Here is a 21,663-nt window from a genome sequence, read left to right as displayed (position 1 = left end):
GTTGGCTTCTTTGAATGGCAAAATATGTGATTTACCTAACACGCCAGAGCAGTGTAGTTATTAACAAGCGACCCGGCCGATAATGATAATGTTTGCCAATGAATCATTGTTAATTGTTCGAGTATAATATAGATAGGGATTACAGGACGCTGCCTTCATCGCAAGAGGTTGTCAGTTCGATGCTCAACGTAGGCATAGGAGGCCTACAGCGTCAGAAGAAAGATCAAAGTGCCTTTACGTATTTGTTGCATATCATGTATGATTTATGTGTTCTTTATGCCATGTGTGGTTGTAAATAAGGTCAGTGGTGGTTCTGTCCATCAGCTTGGCGATGTCTATAATAGCGAGGGTCGGTTCGAACCAGGTGTTGTATCATATGTGTGTATTTTCTTTTACGTCATTTCATTGGGGAATCTAGGTCTTCATTAGAATAGGGATTGCTCAGACGTGTTGTCGGGTGCATGTTAGTTTTATGTGTTAGTGATAATATAGCCTCAGTGTTATGATAAAATTACCATTCGCTACATGTCACGATACACCACTTCGCGGTAAACGTACTCATTTCTATCAAGCCTAACGAACAGATGTTCACATGACAAGTCGCAACAAACATTTATAAATTCTAATGTAATTCATTAGTGTTATTTAATGCGCCATTTCCCATCATCATTAAGGTTGAATAAACCGGTTTGTGAGTTAAATATTTTAATTCGAATGTGTTCTCATTTTAGTTATGTATGCCCCGCTTCTCCTCCCCTGTATGCCTTTAAGTTTACTTTAGTTCAGCGCCTATTTATTTCGTTCTTCTTGACCCATGTGCGACCCTGTAGATTCCATGCCGGTGCCATTATGGAGGGGGCGGGTGCAAAATGTTAAATGATTTTATATGCAACACATGTAATTTTATGTATAAAAGGGTGTGAATCTCTCAGTTCTAAAATATAATCAGGAAAATTACTCTCCTAAGAATATTTCCACTGTAATATACTTATTCGTAAAAAAATGCTTAGAAGAGTAAAAATAACCAGAAAAATATCTCACGGCCCGGTGGTTGAGAAGCACTGTACTGCAGACAAAATATAATTACAAAGCCCGGATTTTTATGCAGAAACAGGTTAGATTGCAAACTAATTTGGTTGGTAGGAAGTGTCGGCCACCCGCTCTTCCATACTATAGCAAGAGTAACATAAATTAAAGGGGTTCGCCTTACCCCTAATATTTATGCAAACCGCGTAGCATAATCGTTGTGAAGGTAGACTATACTTGCTACTCGCTTCAGTAAGTTTGCAATCTAACCTAATCTAACCTAATAATGCATCAAAATCTGGGCTCTAGTAATTACCAATGATCGGACCAAGGAAGTATAAATAGCCTAATGCTGGACAAATTCGAAGTCTTGCGGCATCCATTATTCCTATAATTCGTAATGAGGAACAAACTAATCGATCCATTTCGGTTTATTTTATTTCTTGTTTAATAATCTCATTTCACTGTTATAACACATGACAATGTCCCGTAGGAACTTCGTGCTGAACGAGGTACCGAACATTGAGGGCGGTATCGGGATGCCGCACTGGCGTCTCACAATCTGCCTGTTCTTCTCGTGGATCACCATCTTCGTAGCGATTGTTCGCGGAGTAAAGAGCTCAGGCAAGGCTGCCTACTTCCTGGCCATGTTCCCGTACGTTGTGTTAGTGACTCTTCTGATCCGTGGTGCCACACTCCCAGGAGCGAAAGATGGCGTCCTCTATTTCTTGACACCACAGCTTGAGCGTCTCAAAGATCCAGAGGTAAGTGGAGAACAGTCCATAATTAATGTGGGGTTGGTATATTCATTTTACGTGATAGGAACTAGGGAGAAAAGTCATGATATTTTCTTAAAAAGAAAGTATCCTTTCCATCAGCATTAGTGAATATACGAGTATATACTGTATATAAATTTGAAAATGTAACAAAATTGTAAGAAAACCGCAATACTAATACCTATATCTTATATATCAAAAGAAAGGTCTCCAACTCAGGATTACTAGAAAAATACATTGGCAGAAAAAATATCCAAACACCATGAAATAAGGAACGTAGAATACGGAAATTTTGGCAATATATTTGTCGAGGCAACATATTTAATTGATTAAAGGTACAAGACTACAGGTTAATATCCACGCTAGAAAAGCCATCGCACTGCCGGGCTGAGTGGCTCAGACGGTTAAGGCGCTGGCCTTCTAACCCCAACTTGACAGGTTCGATCCTGGCTCAGTCCGGTGGTATTTGAAGGTGCTCAAATACGACCGCCCCGTGTCGGTAGATTTACTGGCACGTAAAAGAACTCCTGCGGGACTAAATTCCGGCACCTCGGCGTCTCCGAAGACCTTAAAAAGTAGTTAGTGGGACGTAAAACAAATAACATTATTATTATCATTATTATTATTAAAGCCATCGCAAATATGCGCCATGCTGGTCCATTAATAACCGGTGTAATCGCCTGATTGTTGAATGCAGGCATGCAAACGTGCAAGCATTGTGTCGTACAGGTGCCGGATATCAGCTTGCGGGATAGAGTTCCATCCCTGTTGTATTTGGTCGGTCAATACAGGGACTGTTAATGTCGGTTGTGGATGACGCTGGATTTGTCGTCCAGTGATGTCTCATACGTGCTCGACTAGGGTCAGACCGAGGGATCGAGCAGGCCAAGGCAGCATGTCGACACTCTGTAGAGCACGTTGGCTTACAACAGCGGCGTGGGGGCGTGCATTATCCTGTTGGAAAACACCCCCGGGAATGCTGTCATGAATGGCAGCACAACAGCTCAAATCATCCGACGAACTTACACATCTGCAGTCAGGGTGTGTGGGATGACAACGAGAGTGCTCCTGTTATCACACGAAATCGCTCCCCAGACTAGAACTCCCGTTGTAGGTCCAGTGTGTTGATACCGCAAGCAGGTGGAATGCAGGCACTCAACCAATACACTGCCATCACTGGCACCAAGGCAGAACCGGCTTTCATCGGAGAACATAACGGACCTCGACTCCACCCTCCAATGAGCTCTCACTTGACACCACTGAAGTCGCAGACGGCGGTGGTTTGGGGTAAGTGGAATGCACGCCGCAGAACGTCTGGCTCGGAGCTGTCCTTCAAGTAAGCGATTTCGAACAGTTCGTTACGTCAATGTAGTGCCAAATGCCGCTCGAATTGCTGCTGCAGACGCAGTCCGCTGCGCCACAGCCATACAACGAATACGGCGGACCTCCCTCTCGGTGCTGCCACGGGGACGTCCGGAGGCCGGTCTTCTTGCGAGCGTACCTTCTCGTGACCACTGCTGCCAGCACGCATGCACAGTGGAGACATTCCTACCAAGTCGTTATCCAATAGCGTGGAAGGAAAATTCACCTTCACGTAGCGCTATTATACGGCCTCGTCCAACCGCAGTGAGCTGTTGATACTGGCCTCTTCGTCATCGTAAAGGCATTCTTGACCCACTCAAGTCTCTGCGTCCAATTTCACAGGTAACTAGCGCTCTCGCACAGTACAGCCCGTATTTAAAGCAAACCTGATGTGCAACGTCATAGGGCCGCTACTACCGCCATGCTAATGCGATTTGTGGGAAATTTTAATCATCTTTCAGATGTTTAAACGGAACACATTCGTTAATCTACCTCAACCCCTTCTTGGTGTTTGGATATTTTTTCCGCCAGTGTATAATTTCTTTCATTAAGTCCTTCTTTTGCGTAAAATAGTAATTTATTCGAATAGGGTGATGCTTAGGTTATTGCAGTTAATTGTATCGGAAGGCAGATGGCTCTATGAAAGCGGTTTCTGCTGATCTTTCTATGTCAGCCCGATAAAGGGCTCTGTGAAAGTTATCTGTGCAGATATTCCTATGTTAGTCCGACAGATGTCTCTGTGAAATCAAGTTATCACCAAAATGTAAGTTGTTGCTCCATGTTGGTTATAATAAGCGATGTATTGCAAAATTATAAAATTAGAAGTAATTACAGGTGCTCCAAGAATCAGGTAATTTACCTATCTAGGACTGGATCTGTGTCTACTGACAGTAACCTGCCTTTCAAACTCAAAGGGAGGCAGTTACCGTTACGTCCTGCTTTCGCAATGACCATTAACAAAGCACGGCGTCAAATTTTTCACAGAATGGGCAAAGTATTTACTTATCTCGGTGTGTTTTCAGCCATGGTCAGTTATATTTGGCATTTATCAGAGTTAAAACTGCGAGGGATGTCAAAATTAAAATTATTACACCAGTTCCCGGAACCTGAAGTGTATTTTACAAGAAAACGTAGTTTCAGTGAAAAACTAAAATCGGTCGATGGATAGGACAGTCAAATGCAGTCAATTATAGTGAACTGTAGCCTACTTTATTAAAGTGATTCTTGAATGTTACCAGCATGCACAAGAAGATTATGATAGGGCAATCGTCAAGGTTAAAAAATCCATATTTATATTCACAACGGAAGTGTAAGTTAAAAGGCAAATCAATGGTCTTCCGGAGTGCAGTATATTTTCCGTTATTTTTCTCACGCTTCCTGTATCATCAGTTTCATTTTTTAGCCTTTGTTCGCAGCTATTGCTGCGACAAGCCACTAGTTTATTTATCATTTCGAATTTTTTAGAGTTGCATCAACCTGAGTATGAGCAATACGCATTACACATAAACTCTGAATATATTAAAATGTGTACTTTTCCATTGTTGTTTAACACCAATATTTTATGATAGGTCTGGTACGATGCAGTCACCCAGGCGTTCTTTTCACTCACCGTGTGTTTTGGCACTACAACAGCGTATTCATCCTTCAATGACTTCCGTAACAACATTCACAGGTAAGCTACATTTTCTGTCCACGACCTATGAATATATATATATATATTGAACCCTTGAACTTACCATTCCATCGTTGGTCGGCCACGGCTGCTACAGTAGAACAATATAGAACTCTTAAATCATGGGTCGTTGCGGGAATAAATTCGGTCACGATCTTAACCAAACGATGGGGTTCAGAAGAGAGCCTAACTGCTTGAAATGAGGAGCAAATATGTGCTTACTAACTTTTATTAAATTCGAAATGGCACGACAACATTATTATTTTAATATAAATCCTTGAAAATAAAAAAATTATAAATCATTTATTATTGAATGTTTCAAACGCAGTCACACTGCATAGCGTTGCTTTATTTCTCACAGTATCGAAGAGTTGCTTCGGAGAAATTAATACATTAGTGGACAGCGAAACTGAAAAACTGAAAAAGGAAAGACCTGAAAACCGGGCACCTATTACTCCAAACGAGAACTGAGAATTAATCAACACGATCCGTGGAAAATCTGACTTTCAACAAGTAGAACGCCTTATTTCCTCTCAATTAAGGTTATCCACCAATCGAATACCCTTACGGATACGGAACATCCGCCGAATGGACCCTTAATCGAACCAAATTGACTATCAGTTGCTTTGGATAGGTTGCGAAATATTATGGGAAAGCATGGTGTTCACTACGAGTTAACAGCATCATTCACAATTGAAATAAAATTCCACCATGTATTTGTCATTCATGACACCCTTAAGTGATAAGGTAATCCCGATGCTAAATGTGCATCACCCAAACAACTGTTCGGAAGGAACCAACAACAACATGATCAGCGAGGATCTTACGTTACGTCGTTCTGAAGGAACAAAACTGCGAAATGCAGGAAACACTTATTCAGCACGCATTTAGAAGAAATGCCAAACACTGAAGTTAATTAAAAAGTTATAAATCACTTGAAAAGTATTATTATCAAATCGATTTTCAGGTTAGAAATGGTTATGTTACGCTTAATAAAATTACCAGTCCACATTGAAAAATACAACAACTTTAAGGAATTCTTTCCTTTGAAAACAATGACTACCATTACAGATCCATCTACTTATTGTTTGTCCCAACACACTACCTATAAAGTGATCACTAAATCGAATTCAACTACGTATAAAATGAAAGTACGACAAAGATTGAAAATAAAATAATATTACTGGCTGACGAATCGAAACCACATTCGCAGCTCAAGTCTCGCACTGATACATTGAGTGTCAATATGCACACTATCAAACGAAATTGACGTTAGAACGACAAAACAATTAAGTCCGTGAAATAAAATAACATATCGAAGTCATTAAAACTCAACACGCATGGAGAATTGCGGTAAAATATTTAATCACCATCAGATCGATATCCAAATGTTTGGGCAACCCTCATTCGCCGATAACGGTCCCATATCTTAGGGAACACCTTCCAGCTGTTGGAGCTGCGCACTAGTTGGCCTCATTATTACCGATCTAACCCTCTTCATATTTCATATTTTACTGTAGATGCTACCTTCGTCCAAGTCACTTCGCAAAAACAAAAAAACATCTAATCTGAGACTTGAGTATGTACAGCTGACATCCCAGACCTATCGTCGGGCTCACTTAAAATCTGTACATCCTAACACTAATCTCTATGTACACGATACCTTCCAAATTCTATCGTCGGGTGTGAACTAGGACGTCTCATCATCAATATACTCCAAGGATAACATGTGACGTCCTAAATCTATGGTCGGGCGTAAATAATGGGTCGTGCTACGCATCCCCTAGCATATCAGACGAACTAGCAATTTCAAACCAACTCTAACATTTCAATTGTAAACCTGGTCAGACATAACACACAACGGAACAACGTCTCTTACTATTAAACAAACGCAAGTCGAAAAATGCAGTAAGTCTCTATCTCGTTACAGAACGTGAGCTCGAAAAATAAATATACGTGACGAACAATCCCCCAACTCAAACACAATCTCAGCCTGTGCAATGAAGTTTTTAGCGAAGAAATGATAATTCCCAACACACGTCTACTATTTAGTGGATGTATTCAGAAATAATAATCATCACTACCGCATTGGAAACTCTCAAATCGCCTACCGTTAATTTCCAAATATTTATATCTATGACTATCCCGTGAAACAAAATTCAATAAATTTACACGGTCAAACAACACCGACCGTGTATTCTAAATGCTCTTTTATCCTTGAGGTCACATTATCTTAATATTCATACGGACTTTACGTAACTAGTCACATGACTTTTACTACCAAGATTTTTAATCTTTACTAGAGACGTTTTCACTTGGGATCTTACTAGAAATCTACGGTGCCTCACACAGTAGTCGTCTCAAATTTCGGATTGTTAGCGGAATACAATACAGCCTGTCTCACAAATAATTCCTCGGCAAACATAGCCTGTCTCAAACTCATTCTCCTCGCCTTATCCCAGCGGTATCACTCAAAATCCAGGCTCCCTTTCATCTTCAGTATTCCTATCCCTCTCATCTCCACATATATAAATTCTTCGCTCTCAATCCATTTTTCTTATACTTCCAAGACCCTTTTCATATTTCATCTTCTTGTGAAAACAACAACCATTATAAAATTCACCTCTTTACTTTACTGTTACAACAACTTTCGGACCTCGAGAATACAAGAACAAACCGCGATTTTTTCTTATCATCGACATATACGATGTCACAAAATTTTACTTCCCATGAATAAAACATAACTCTACCGAATTTCACTGGAATTATCTAAATGCCTGCGATCCTTGTAAAACATACTGGTTAAATGCACTTTCAACATAGGAAAATTTTATCCCGCGGTAGACATTATTATTATTATTATTATTATTATTATTATTATTATTATTATTATTATTATTATTATTATTATTATTATTATTATTGACAAAAATTTCTGAATTCAACTGATATTTGAAATTAAGACATTCGCCACGACTACTTTACCATTATAGCTTTCCTAATTTTCCTCACTTCGGACAATATCTCATAGAACATTAACACCAGATATAAACGTCGCATTTTACAGCTTCTAGACGTGAAATTTTACAAACTAAAATTTTCACACGCTGACCAAAATTATAACACTTTTCGCCTGATAATTACAAATATCAACCCGACAATCATCTTGAAAAATTTGTTGGGACAGACAATAAAATCTAACTATAACGTAATACAAATATAGACAGACCTGCAAGTGGCGTCACCTCCAGTATTCTGGCTACATTGTCACCAGCTGACCTCGTGCTTTTAGCCGCACATTGGTACAAATAACATCATCTTCTCCAACATATTAATCTTACAAACACTGCCTTTTCACACGATATTAAATTACAACACAAATCACGCACTTTCCTCGTTATAATTTGTACAACAAACCTCCCTCGTTCTGCAGTCAACTGCGACTGTCAACCTTCTTCCCAGAGTCGTCTCTCTGTGTCACCCTAACACAACAGGTGTTCAACAGATAACGAAATCAGAAATACTCTGACTAGCTTCCCAACTCTCTTAACACTTTCAAACACACATGAGGTGATACAATAAAAACTGCTATGTACTTTAACAGACGCCTATTCTTTCACAGTTTGTCGGCAAAAGTTCAGAAAAATTTCTATCACCTTCCCTTTCTAACAGAAGATGTGGACCTCAGCTACGAACACGTACTAAGTTATTCGTAGATCAATTTCGTACAATTTTCTGCTGACGACGGGCGTAAGCTGCCGCTGCTTCAAAAACCAGATCGACACTGAAAAATATGCAGTGGGGGGTTCCCTTTATAGTCGTACGAGTGACGCCACACACACCACTAAGCTTGATTGCGTAATCTGCCAATTTCGCGTCCAATAGACCGATTCTCATGAGACTTGTTCCAAAATTCCGGATAGACTTGTGATTTATTTGGATGTTAATCTCATAATTTTACCACACTCGCAACAGGTGAAATGAATTATTTCTGCCCGGGCGTTTCGCGGGTTTTCTTCATCCATTGACCTTGGCACGTGGAGCTAGTCCTCGGATCTGACGCTGATTTGTACTTAGGCTTAACTGCATTTATGTTTTACCCTGGGGGTTCTGTCTTCACGTAGGGTTTAAGAATAATTTAAATTATTTATTTCTTTATTTACTGTGTTGCCAAAACCTCTCGTTACGCAGAATTCCGTGAATTTGAAGAATTATTATGTGCTCGAAGTCCGCCGAGGTGTCACGGTATTTCACGAGCTTACCGCGGGTGAAATCGTTCCCACGCGACAGCGAGGCTTTTAGAAGCGCAACATGGCTGCTCTCAAAAATAAAAGTAGCTTGTTATTTTAAATAAATATTGAGGAAAATAAAAAATATTTTTGTCATCGTAAAATTAGGGGTTCATGTCTCGAATGGACTCAAAATCGACTGGAGCGATCTGGCTGAAAATACCCGTGAGAGGGTTTTAGGAAGTGGTTTGAACGAAATCTAATGGGTAGTTCGGCAAAGGGCTTAAGAAAGGTGAAGAAAAGAAAATAGGGGAAGGTAAGTAAACCGCATGACAAGTCCGATCAGCGGATTGCCTAACCAACAGTATGTGAAGATTATGTGTGTTTCTTAAAACTTATCATCATCATCATCATCATCATCATCATCATCATCACCATTATCTTCTTATTCTTATTCTATAAACTGTATATAAAAATGAAAGGTTCAAGTTCAGTCCCCATGGCATAGGGTGTGTGAAGGTGTGCTATTTTTTGCTATTTTGCTTTACGTCGCACCGACACAGATAGGTCTTATGGCGACGATGGGACAGGAAAGGCCTAGGAATGGAAAGGAAGCGGCCGTGGCCTTAATTAAGGTACAGCCCCAGCATTTGCCTGGTGTGAAAATGGGAAACCACGCAAAACCATCTGCAGGGTGCCGACAGTGGGATTCGAACCCGCTATCTCCCGGATGCGCGCTACTAACCGCACGGCCAACTCGCCCGGTGAGAAGGTGTGAAGAAATAAAATGTCGAAAATGACAGAGATTACGGGTGAATGTGTGTGTATGTTTCAGCATAGTTCTCAACCAAACATGATACTCATATAACTTACTGTTTGGGAAAGAAAACTGTAGGGTAAGACACCCCTAAGGGCGGGGGTTGAAAGGGGGGGAAATATTAAAATAAGTAGAAAACGACTAATATTAAAAGTAAAAACGATGTATGTTAATAAATATAGTTTCTTATTTTGCATTTAATTAAACTGTTTAGAAAAAATCTAACGCAGCACGTAACTCATTAATTAATATAATTATTGGTCATGGATCATGCTATTTTTCTTCCAACAAAAATAATTTTTGTGTTATTCACAATATTCTTTTCAACTCCATTTTCGTGCTTGAAATGCCCGTGCTAGTCTTGATGGACAAGAATATTGAGAATTCACAGACATAGCACTTCCATTCGTCGGCGCTAACCCTGCATCTCAGGAAGGAAACAAAAGACGGCACGATGAAGCGGAATGCCACAGAAGAGAGTCGTGTCTACAGTCTCCGTAGTTACGTATCTATATTTCTCTATTAATAATGGTATTTATTAATTTACCGCTAATTTTACTGTTGATTTGTGTCCATTTAGGACAAAAATTACACTGAAATTTCATGAATACAGTTCGTTCACATAACCTACGCCGGTGAAGAAAAGGAATAGTTTATAAAAGAACTAGAAGAAACAATGAGAAAAATACCAGTGGGAGATTTTCTCATGATTAGAGCATTCTTAAGTAGGCAAGTGTAAATATTTAATACTAAAAACTAACAGGGTGTGGGGTAATAAGCTTACTTTTGACAACATACCATATAAGTTCTGGGAAAAGGAGATTGGCGTTCGGTTTCCCCATTAAATTTGAGGTTATCTAATTCTGTCATTGAAATAATACTATAAATTCATTTGATGGAACAAAATATATTCTTTAAATAATATATAAAATATAGTGAGTCTTGTTGCGATAAAACAGATGAGAATATGAAATTATGACATTGCAACTGAAAGAAACTAGGCATGAATTTGAATTCTTCTTGACCGGACATTTAACAATTTATACGAAATATATCCCTCACTGTTTCACTCGACTGTACCTTCAACACTTTGAGTGTAATTACGACGTATTCCTTAGATCTGGTGTTTACTGTAGATGTGTCACGCCTAATTTGGTGATGTATCCATGTGACTGCTTCTTCTCCATATTATATGATTTCTTGGTAAATCTGTATGGTATTCGACTGAGTGACCGTCCAACTTTGGCCTCACTCTTTCAATGACCAAAGACTAATGCTTCACTGAGTCTTCTCCATCTCGTTCCCTTATTGACCAACTGTGACCTCTGCTTCCAGTAGAATAATGACTGTCCACTTATCCATTTGACTTCTTCACTGTTCAGCTTCCGTTTAAATAATGACTGACGCTACAATATGCAGCCACCTTATATAGACGTTGGTTGACGCAGCTACGTAACCTCCAGAAATAACAATAATTTACTCCCACCCGCCTCAAACTGTTGCATGTAATGGTGAAATCCCCTGGGGCGGCCTGAGTATCTGAGTTCTTTGCTAAATGCTCACGATGACGTAGCCATGACGTGGCGATGACTCTGCATTTACTCCAGGAGTATTGCACAATGTAACAATGTCACACTCAACATCTGATATATATAACAATTCTCACTGTACATGTCTTGAGTGTTATTCTACACATACGTATATATGCATACATTTAACTACAATTATGCAAGCGACAAGCGTTACAGAATTGAATTGAATAAGAATGATAATTACAATAATAGTAATAATATCACAGATAAAATAATACTACTGAAATAATAATAATACAGATAAAATAATAAAATAAAAAAATACAGATATCATCTTGTAACGGGATTTGAACCGTTACACAAGTAGGACGGGAAAGGAGTGGACACACAGAATAATATGGAGGATTTGGGCATAGTGAAGGAAAAGTATAACGTAGCAGGATATTGGAGACGGGACAGAGTTTAGAACTAATGTTTGTAAACATTCTTTATAAACAGAGAGAGAGAACAACAATTATGTACAAGAGCGGGCATATCATTAGCCAAATATGTTACATTGTAGCGATGAAAAGGCAACAGATTGCAAGGTTATACCAGGAGAAGCAGGTGTTGGACAGCACAGGAATGGACAATATCACCTAACGATTCAGTCTTGTTGGTTTGCACAATACCTTCAGCGATTGCAAATATAGACTGGTACCCTGTCGGAATTATTCCACCGATTATTCCCCCCCCCCCTTCCATCCTCCTCGTCGTATCTCTCTCTCGATCACACACACACACTCACACACAGGTTCTTCCAGTGTCAACACATGGCCTATCCGCACTTAACTTCCCTGAATGCTGCTTAGAAAATAATTTATTATAATTTGCCGTAAATCACACAAAATAAATTCAATCTTTCTGTACAGGGACACACTCATTGTGACGTCGCTGGATACCCTGACCAGCCTGCTGGCCGGCTGCACAACGTTCGCCATCCTGGGGAACCTCGCACATGAACAGGGCGAGGACGTTAGAAATGTAGTAACTGTGGGCACAGGACTTGCCTTTATCTCCTACCCGAGTGCCATCGCCAAGTTCAACGTAGCACGCCAGGTAAGGACCTCGAACTTGTGTAGCTCATTAGATAAAAACAAGTAAGGACTCTTAACGTATAGAGCACACCAGGTCAAAACAAGTAAGAACTTCAAAAATATACAGCACACCAGGTAAAAACAAGTAAGAACTTCAAAAATGTACAACACTCCAGGTAAAAACAAGTAAGAACTCCAAAAATGTACAGCACACCAGGTAAAATCAAGTAAGAACTTCAAAAATGTACAGCACACCAGGTAAAACAAGTAAGAACTTCAAAAATGTATATCACACCAGGTAAAAACAACTAAGCCGGGCTGAGTGGCTCAGACGGTTGAGGCGCTGGCTTTCTGACCCCAACTTGGCAGGTTCGATCCTGGCTCAGTTCGGTGGTATTTGAAGGTGCTGAAATACGCAGCCTCGCATCGTTAGATTTCCTGTCACGTAAAAGACCTCCTGCGGGACTAAATTCCGGAACCTTGCGTCCCGAAAACCATAAAAGTATTTAGTGGGACATAAAGCTAATAACATTATTATTATAAAAACAAGTAAGACGTCCAAAAAACGTATAGCACACCAGGTAAAACTGGGTATGTATGTCGTTCACTGAAAACCCTGTAGTATTAAGCGGGAAACATTGCTATTGAATATCTTTGCTCTAAGGTAGGCAACTCATGGTGCAGTGTCTGCTTTTAATTGTTTTACCCTATGACGCACCCGCCGGAGGGAGTTGCAAATTGACACCATACATTCTAGTGTTTATGAGGCACCTCCAGTATATAAAGGGCATTAGTCGCACGAATATTTCTATTTGTTCTCACCAAAAATTATTACATTGTAAACAATAAGAATGTCATTAAAATGATCATATTTCATTTTCTTTCCTCTTTCTTTCTTTCTTTCTTTCTTTCTTTCTTTCTCAATCCGTTTATCCTCCAGGGTTGGTTTTCCCATGGACTCAGCGAAGGACCCTACCTCCTCCGCCTTAAGGGCAGTGTCCTGGAGCATGGAACTTTTTGTGGGGGGATACAACTGTAAATAAGGACCAGTACCTCGCCCAGGCAGCCTCACCTGCAATGCTGAACAGGGGCATTGTGGGAAGATGGGAAAATTGGAAGCTTATATACAAGGGAGAGGGAAGGAAGCGACCGTGACCTTAAGTTAGGTACCAATCCGGCATTTGCCTGGAGGAGATGTGGGAAACCACGGAAAGCCACTTCGAGGATGGCTGAGGTGAAAATAAAACTCCCCTCTACTCAGTTGACCTCCCGAGGCTGAGTGGCCCCCGTTCCAGCCCTCGTACCACTTTTCAAATTTCGTGGCAGAGCCGGGAATCAAACCCGGACCTCCGGGGGGTGGCAGCTAATCACACTAAACACTACATCACAGAGGCGGATATATTCAATTTTACACTTTGAAAACTATAAAGGATATTTGTATTGATGTAGCATATGTCCCTGATATTTTGCGGAATTTTTCTACGTCGGGATTCACAGAGATGCACTTAGGAACTACTCACACGTTCAAAGTGGTGCGTTCTCTTAGGGTACGGACCGCGGTTTGGAAATTAATATGCATGTTTCTCCAACGAAGGCTAACAGCTGGTATAAAATAAAACTTGTCCGATTTGACGCAAGGGCAATTTTCTCTGTCTTACCCGACTACAGCTTTCTACACTCGAACTAGCAACATACGAGTGAGTAATGAATACTCCATTTTTTAAGGGAAAACAAGGCACATCATTCAAAAACTTTTTTATTGTTCATTTTATGGCTAACTGATCAACACACTTTGATTAAAACAGTGAAACACTTGACAATGCATAGGTTATATGGTCTTAATTGAAGTATATTACTCTCCGTTCTCTCTAGATTTAAGAACAAGTGGTCTTACTAAAGTATGAAGACATATAACGAGATGTAGCTATATACGAGGTATTACAGAGATTAAGAACTAAATACGATATTTTTTACGGTGATGAAAGAGGAATTCATTTCCAGCATTTAAGCATGCGAGACGGTGGTGCCTGCATGGAGCATGGTGAGAGTTTTGGTGAATCGTCACAGAGTATGCAGTAGAACTGAAAGGACTTAAACCTATTATCACAAGCCTTATGACGATTCATAGTAACTTAAGTGCGGCCAGTATCCAGTATTCGGGAGATAGTAGGTTCGAACCCCACTGTCGGCAGCCCTGAAGATGGTGTTCCGTGGTTTCCCATTTTCACACCAGGCAAATGCTGGGGCTGTATACCTTAATTAAGGCCACGGCCGCTTCCTTCCCACTCCTAGCCCTTCCCTGTCCCATCGTCGCCATAAGACCTATCTGTGTCGATGCGACGTAAAGCAACTAGCAAAAAAAAAAAAAAATTCATAGTAAAGTTATGCGTCCTTGAAACTTCTAGAGGTTTGAATAAACTGGAGAATGCTGGGAAATTATATTCTGAAAGGGATACCTTTTTTTTTACATTTTGGCTTTCGGTCTTAAGGACCATTTATCCAGTTACAACTTTGTATGTTTCTGATTATTAATTATGAATTGACAATTTTTGCATGTTTCTGGTTATTAATTACGAATCGACTTTGAAGAATTGAACTTATACATTTAAGACAAGCAAAAACAACCAGCCCCCGAGCCAGAGAAATGAACCAGACGAAGTTAAAATCCCAGACCCCGCCGGGAATCGAACTCGGGACCCCAGTGACCTAAGAAAGGCATTCATTAACATGCCAGTAAATGTACTGACACAAATCTCCGGCTTTAAGCACCTTGAAATACCCATCGTCTCTGCCATGAAACCAACCTCTAATTCCTGAATTTAAGTGGCACTGATTTTTTCCTCACTCTACAGAGATTTTATAGCTTACCCAGAATGTTGACAAAAGTGAGTCACTATTGTAACAGCAGCAGGGGCGGCCGTACCTTATGTGCAGAAGTGCTGCAGCACATTGTCTATTTAAAAAATAAATACTTTAAAAATATTTTCTGCAATCAAACACAGTGCATTGAAACAGACGTCAGGCAAAGAATAGGAAATGAGTTCAACTCCTCTCACAACCAGGTAACTAGTCGTGCGTTCCACGCCGGGTGCTGTTCAGATCACAGCTCAGCGAGAATTTCTAATCTTTTGCCAGAAAGCGGGAACTCTGCCTTTTGCGCATGCGTGCCCAACTTTTCCGATGTGCTGTGGAAACAACAGCCTAGACCGCCAAGACATAACTTCACAGCGAGTCGTCGTTCGATCACAGAGACAGCACTGGTCACACTTTCATTTCGACCGAAATGAAAACGTGGCAGGTAGCACCCTCTTGGCTCAACTGTAGTATTTAAGAGGAGATCGCTCAAAGCAAACGGGAAAACAAAATACTGTAGAGCTGTTCCCGCCAGATCGTTTAATACTCCCAACTTGCCTATTCCATAGCCACATTTGTAAATCGATGAGCTACAAAAGTTGTACTTTATGTGTTGTCAAAATGAGGACATGATATTGTGATTTCTTTAATTACAAAATGTCTATTGTCGCGGCCACCAAATTAGGCGAGTGAGGAAAACTGCGCTGTCGTCAGATATGGGAACGGCAAAGCGACAGATAGTTGAGAGTCGCTTACCTCCGAGCATGGATTGGCAACGCTGATCGTGCAGTGCTGTCAAGCTGAAGCCCATCCGCTCCAGGCCACCTTACCCACTTGAGTCTAGGGAATGTCGAATGAGCAGCCATCATCGGCTTTGCTCGTGACTGCTCGAGAAACCTCGGCGTTTAGCACCTCCTACCTATCATGGCGATTTCGCGCCACGTGTGGAGCAGGAGAAGAAGAAGAAGCTTTGTTTTGCTGTCAGGCATTGTCGAGCGCGGGGAGCCGCTCCCACGTTTTAAAGTATGAATTTCTTTCATTCTTGAGCAATAGTACAAATAAAATCTGTCCCTCCAGACGCCGTACATGTTTGTATAACTTTAAAGCCTAGAGTTTTAAGTACGGTACTTAACTATATTTTTAAAGCGTTTTCAAGTCCCTAAAAAATAATCAGGCGGCAAGATTGAACAAGGAACGTTACCGGTACGTGTTTAAAATTGATAAAGTAAATAATGATTTTTGCTTCTTTCTATTAGTACAATAGTTGAATGTTAATACTGATAGTAATACTAATAAAACTCAATAAGGATTTCACTTTGTTCGAATCCTTGGCTGTGACCGTCATTTCAGAAGGTCCCGGATTTGTTTTCCATCCGGATCGAAGATTTTAATCACGCCTAATTACTTCTGGCTCATAGACTGGGTGTTAGTGTTTGTTCCACCACTTTTCTCTTAATATTCCGACAACACACTGAGCCTCCCTGTCACAGACGGCAGCCCGTCGGCCTCTCACCGCTGGAAAACGTGGTTCAAATCCCGGTCACCCCATGAGGGATTTGTGCTGGACAAAGCAGAGGCAGGACAGGTTTTTCTCCGGGTACTTACGCTTTTTTCCTGTCATCTTTCATTCCAGCAACACTCTCCATTCTCATTTCATAGTATCTATAAGACATTAATAAATCACCTTGGGAGTGGCGATCCCATCGTACTAATAGCCTAAATATGCTTAATTCATTTCATCCTTGATCCGGTCAAGGAAAACAGAAGGTAGCTTTTTAAATTCAGACAACACACACTGCACTCCCAACCACCACAGAAACTGCAATAGTGATTACTAGACTTCGGATATTTAGGTGTTAAAAGGTCATTTTAGCTGCCTAAAAGACTGTCAAGTAGTTTCTAAAATACTTTTAGGCAGCTTCAATTGTACGTATTTTGATAGGCATTAAGTTAATTAAAATACCATACTTATTTTGCTAAATTGATAATCACTACTGATCTGCATTTAGAGCAGTCATCCAGGTGGCAGATTCCCTACCTGTTGATTTCCTAGCCTTTTCTTAAAGGATTGCAAAGAAATTGGAAATTTATTGAACATCTCCCTTGGTAAGTTATTCCAATCCCTAACTCCCCTTCCTATAAACAAATTTTTGCCCCAATTTGTCCTCTTGAATTCCAACTTTATCTTCATATTGTGATCTTCCCTACTTTTAAAGACAAGACACCACTCAAACTTATTCGTCTATTGATGTCCTCCCACGCCATCTCTCCCCTGACAGCTCGGGACATACCATTTAGTCGAGCAGCTCGTCCGTCTCCTTTCTCCCAAGTCTTCCCAGCTCAAATTTTGCAACATTCTTGCAACGCTACTCTTTTGTTGGAAATTGCCCAGAACAGATCGAGCCGTTTTTCTTTGGATTCTTGCCAGTTCTTGAATCAAGTAATCCTGTCGAGAGTCCCATACACTGGAACCATACTCTAGTTGCAGCCTTAACAGAGACTTCGTGGGCTGAATGGTCAGCGTAATGGCCTTCGGTTCAGAGGGCCCTGTGTTCGATTCCCGGCCGGGCTGGGGATTTTAACATTCACTGGTTAATTTCAATGGCCCAGGGACTGGGTGTTTGTGCTGTCCCCAACATCCCTGCAAATCACACATAACACTATCCTCCGCCATAACAACACGCAGTCACCTACACATGGCAGATGCCGCCCACGCACTTCGGAGGGTCTGCCTTTCATGGGCTGCACTCGGCTAGAAATAGCAAACACGAAATTTAAAAAAACAGAGACTTATATGCCCTCTCCTTTTACATCCTTACAACAACCCCTAAATACCTTCATAACCAAGTGGAGAGATGGGTACCCTTTAGTTACAATCATATTTATGTGATTACCCTAATGAAGATCTTTCCTTAATTTAAGACCTAGGTATTTACAATGATCCCCAATGGGAACTTTCATCCCAACAACCCAGTAATTGAAAATGAGGACTTTTCCTATTTTTGAAAGTCACAACCTGGCTTTTAACCCCGTTTATCATCATCTCACAACATTATCGAGGTCATTTTGCAGTTGCCCACAATCTTGTAACTTATTTATTACTCTGTACAGAATTACATCACCTGCAAAAAGCCTCATCTTTGATTCCACTTCTTTACACATATCATATAAGAAACCGTAAAAGTCTAATAATACTGCGTTGAGGAATTCCCCTCTTAATTATTACAGAGACAGATAAAGCTCCGTCTACTGTAATTCTCTGAGTCCTATTTTCTAGAAACAGAGCCACCCATTCAGTCACTCTTTTCTCAAGTCCAATTGCACTCATTTTTGCCAGTAGTCTCCCATGATCCACCCTATCAAATGCCCACCATAGGTCAATCGTGATACAGTCCAACTGGCCTCCTGAATCCAGGATATCTGCTATATTTTGCTGGAATCCTACAAGCTGAGCTTCAGTGGAACAACCTTTCCTAAACCCAAACTGCCTTCTATCAAACCAGTTATTAATTTTTCAAACATGTCTTTTATAATTAGAAACATTGCTTTCCCAACGTTTACATGCAATGCATGTCAAACTGAATGGACTGTAATTTTTAGCTTTATGTCTATCACCATTTCCTTTATACACAGGGGCTACTATAGCGACTCTCCATTCATTTGGTATAGCTCCTAAATGCAAACAATAATCAAATAAGTACTTCAGACATGGTACTATATCCAACCCATTGTCTTTAGCATATCCCCTGAAACCTTATGAATTCTAGCTGCTTTTCTAGTTTTCAACTTTTGTATCTTACTGTAAATGTCATTCTTGTCCTAGGTAAATTTTAACACTTCTTTAGTATCACTTACCTCCTCTGTCTGCACATTATCCTTGGAACCAACAATCTTTACATACTGCTGACAGAATACTTCTGCCTTTTGAAGATCCTCGCATACACACTCTCCTTGTTCATTAATGATTCCTGGAACCTCTTTCTGCCTTAAAGTACCTATACATACTCTTCCATTCTTCACTAAAATTGTATGGCTGTCAATTATGCTGACTTCTTTGCTAGATTCAATTTCCTAGTAAGTTCCTTCAATTTCTCCTTACTTCCAGAGCCATTTCTAACTCAATCTCTTTCCAACTTGCATCTCCTTCCTAGTCTCTTTACTTCTTTGTTATACCGTAATATAGTGGATCTTTACCATTCCTTACCACTTTTAAAGGTACAAACCTATTTTCACATTCCTCAACAATTGCTTTAAACCCATCCCAGAGTCTGTTTACATTTTTATTTACCGTTTCCCACCAATCATAGTTATTAAAAACTCCCTCATGCCTGTTTTATCAGCCATATGGTACTGCTTAATAGTCCTAATTTTTATATCTTCCTTTCTTACACATTTATTTTTAACTAGCTGACCCGACAAATGTTGTTCTGTCAAAAATAAATTACAATGGAAGGAACTCGAATTCAGTCTGTACTGCACGCAAAAATCAGAATAATGCAAATGATTACGTTATCAACATCGAATGAGTTAATTTTCTACTGCTACCAAAAGTTAATAACAAACTACTGGAAAAATGTATTTTCATAACCTGCAATATGAATATCTTGATTGTGAATAAGGAAATGCTGAAATAGGTCACAGCATATCACTACCTAGAAATTACCCTGATAGACTAACATAGATGTGAACTGTTCAGCAGGTCTATATTTTTTGGATATTTGTAAGGAAATATATGGAATCTGTTCTTGTTCCTGAAACTAATGAGTACAATGGATCTGGTGGTGGAATCAATGGCACTAATTTCATTTTGCCATTTGCGCAACACAATCCAGCGGCTTCATTTTTGTATTTCATTGCCTTACAATATTGGCACACTGAGTTCATAGATACAATAGCAACGCACTGGTAGGCACTGTAGTCAATCGAAACATCGTAACTGAAAGCAGCTCGATTCAAAGTTGCAAGATTATTAGGTGAACGACGCGCTGCACGGGTTTGTAATATCCCAATCCTTTCAGTTTCATTTCACTCTTCACGTTGTTGTGCAGTTCGATTAAACTGAAAATTAGCTTGGCTTGTAGTATGTGGAGTTCTTCGACCAAAGTTGCTCCGCCCGCGTCTAATAGGCGGCATGAGTCTTGAAATGAGTATACTGTACATGGAAGCACACACAAAATAAACCACTCAATCGAAGAAATAGATGAACTTGTTTGTTGAGAATCAAATATTTAAAAACAATCAGGATAGACAAAGGTCTCCAACTATAACAAAACACAACACTGCATGCGACTATCTGGAGAGCGTATGTTTGGGAGATCCGTACCAGCAGTCGAGCCAGCCAGCGGATAATATAGTGGATCTTTACCATTCCTTACTACCTTTAAAGGTACAAACCTATTTTTACATTCCTCAACAATTGTTTTATATATATTAAATTGGCACCGTTGGCGACGGGGGCCGGGCTCGCTACTGCGGGCACCGCTGACGTTGGCCCGGCTGGCGACGGGCTGCGCTAACGTTAGCCTTGCTCGCAGACGGATTTCAGTTGTACTATAAGGTAGGGGAAATTGGGCAGAGTTAAAAGGTCACTTCTAGAAAGCTTTCTTGCATAATTTAAAGAGTATTAATACCCCGCATAGGTATATAAGGACATCAGACTCTCCTCAGCTTCATTATGTCTGCATTAACACCACCTTTGAGCTGGTTCGTTCAAAGTGCCGAGTTGGCGGAGCTGCCGATTGACTGATGTGAAAATGGGAAACTACGGAAAACCATCTTCACGGCTGCTGACAGTGGGGTTCAAACCCACTATCTCCCGGATGCGAGCTCACAGCTGCGCGCTCCTAACCGCATGGCCAACTCGCCCGTTAATAAGTTAATTAATATAGGCTACTACTATACTACTTATTTGTGTGATTTTTAAAATTCCTACAACACCCTAACAGGATGAAAATTGCTGGTTATTACTGCAAACAGAATAACGCACAAGAATTAAACAATTCTTAACTGCAGTTAATAACTCGTTACGGGGAAATAAACAACTTTATTCACCTCTTTGCTGCAAACGTCACAGGAGCAACTCCTGTAACCACTTTTTAATTAAAGACGAGTTGTAACCTGACACTTTCAGCATAATTCATACACTGAACAAACGGAAACACCAAAATATTCTCACAGAATGAAATGCAGTTCTTTTCGCCAGAAGTCAACGGATACTGTGTCATCTTCTGCCTTGTGACAAACTACGGGAGTGTTCACTGCAGGAGGTTCTTAAGGCATTTCGGAGAGTGGTTTATAGCTTCCCGATTTTAAAATTTTCG

The 21,663-nt window shown here is 40.3% G+C and overlaps 1 protein-coding gene across 2 annotated transcripts in view; it reads left to right on the top strand.

The window, feature by feature from the left end:
• LOC136874678 (sodium-dependent nutrient amino acid transporter 1) overlaps positions 1–21,663 on the top strand; it is a 123,876-nt gene that overhangs the window by 52,421 nt on the left and 49,792 nt on the right. For both annotated transcript variants that reach the window (XM_067148316.2, XM_067148317.2), the window contains 3 exons: positions 1,520–1,790; positions 4,733–4,836; positions 12,326–12,512. In XM_067148316.2, the coding sequence (XP_067004417.2) occupies positions 1,520–1,790; positions 4,733–4,836; positions 12,326–12,512 (562 nt within the window). The remainder of the gene's footprint in view (positions 1–1,519; positions 1,791–4,732; positions 4,837–12,325; positions 12,513–21,663) is intronic.

Source organism: Anabrus simplex, chromosome 5 (assembly GCF_040414725.1).
Source record: "Anabrus simplex isolate iqAnaSimp1 chromosome 5, ASM4041472v1, whole genome shotgun sequence".
In the NCBI taxonomy this organism is placed as follows: Eukaryota; Metazoa; Arthropoda; class Insecta; order Orthoptera; family Tettigoniidae; genus Anabrus; species Anabrus simplex.
The sequence above is the reverse complement of the archived record's forward strand: the minus strand, read 5'-3'. Positions and strand labels throughout refer to the sequence as shown.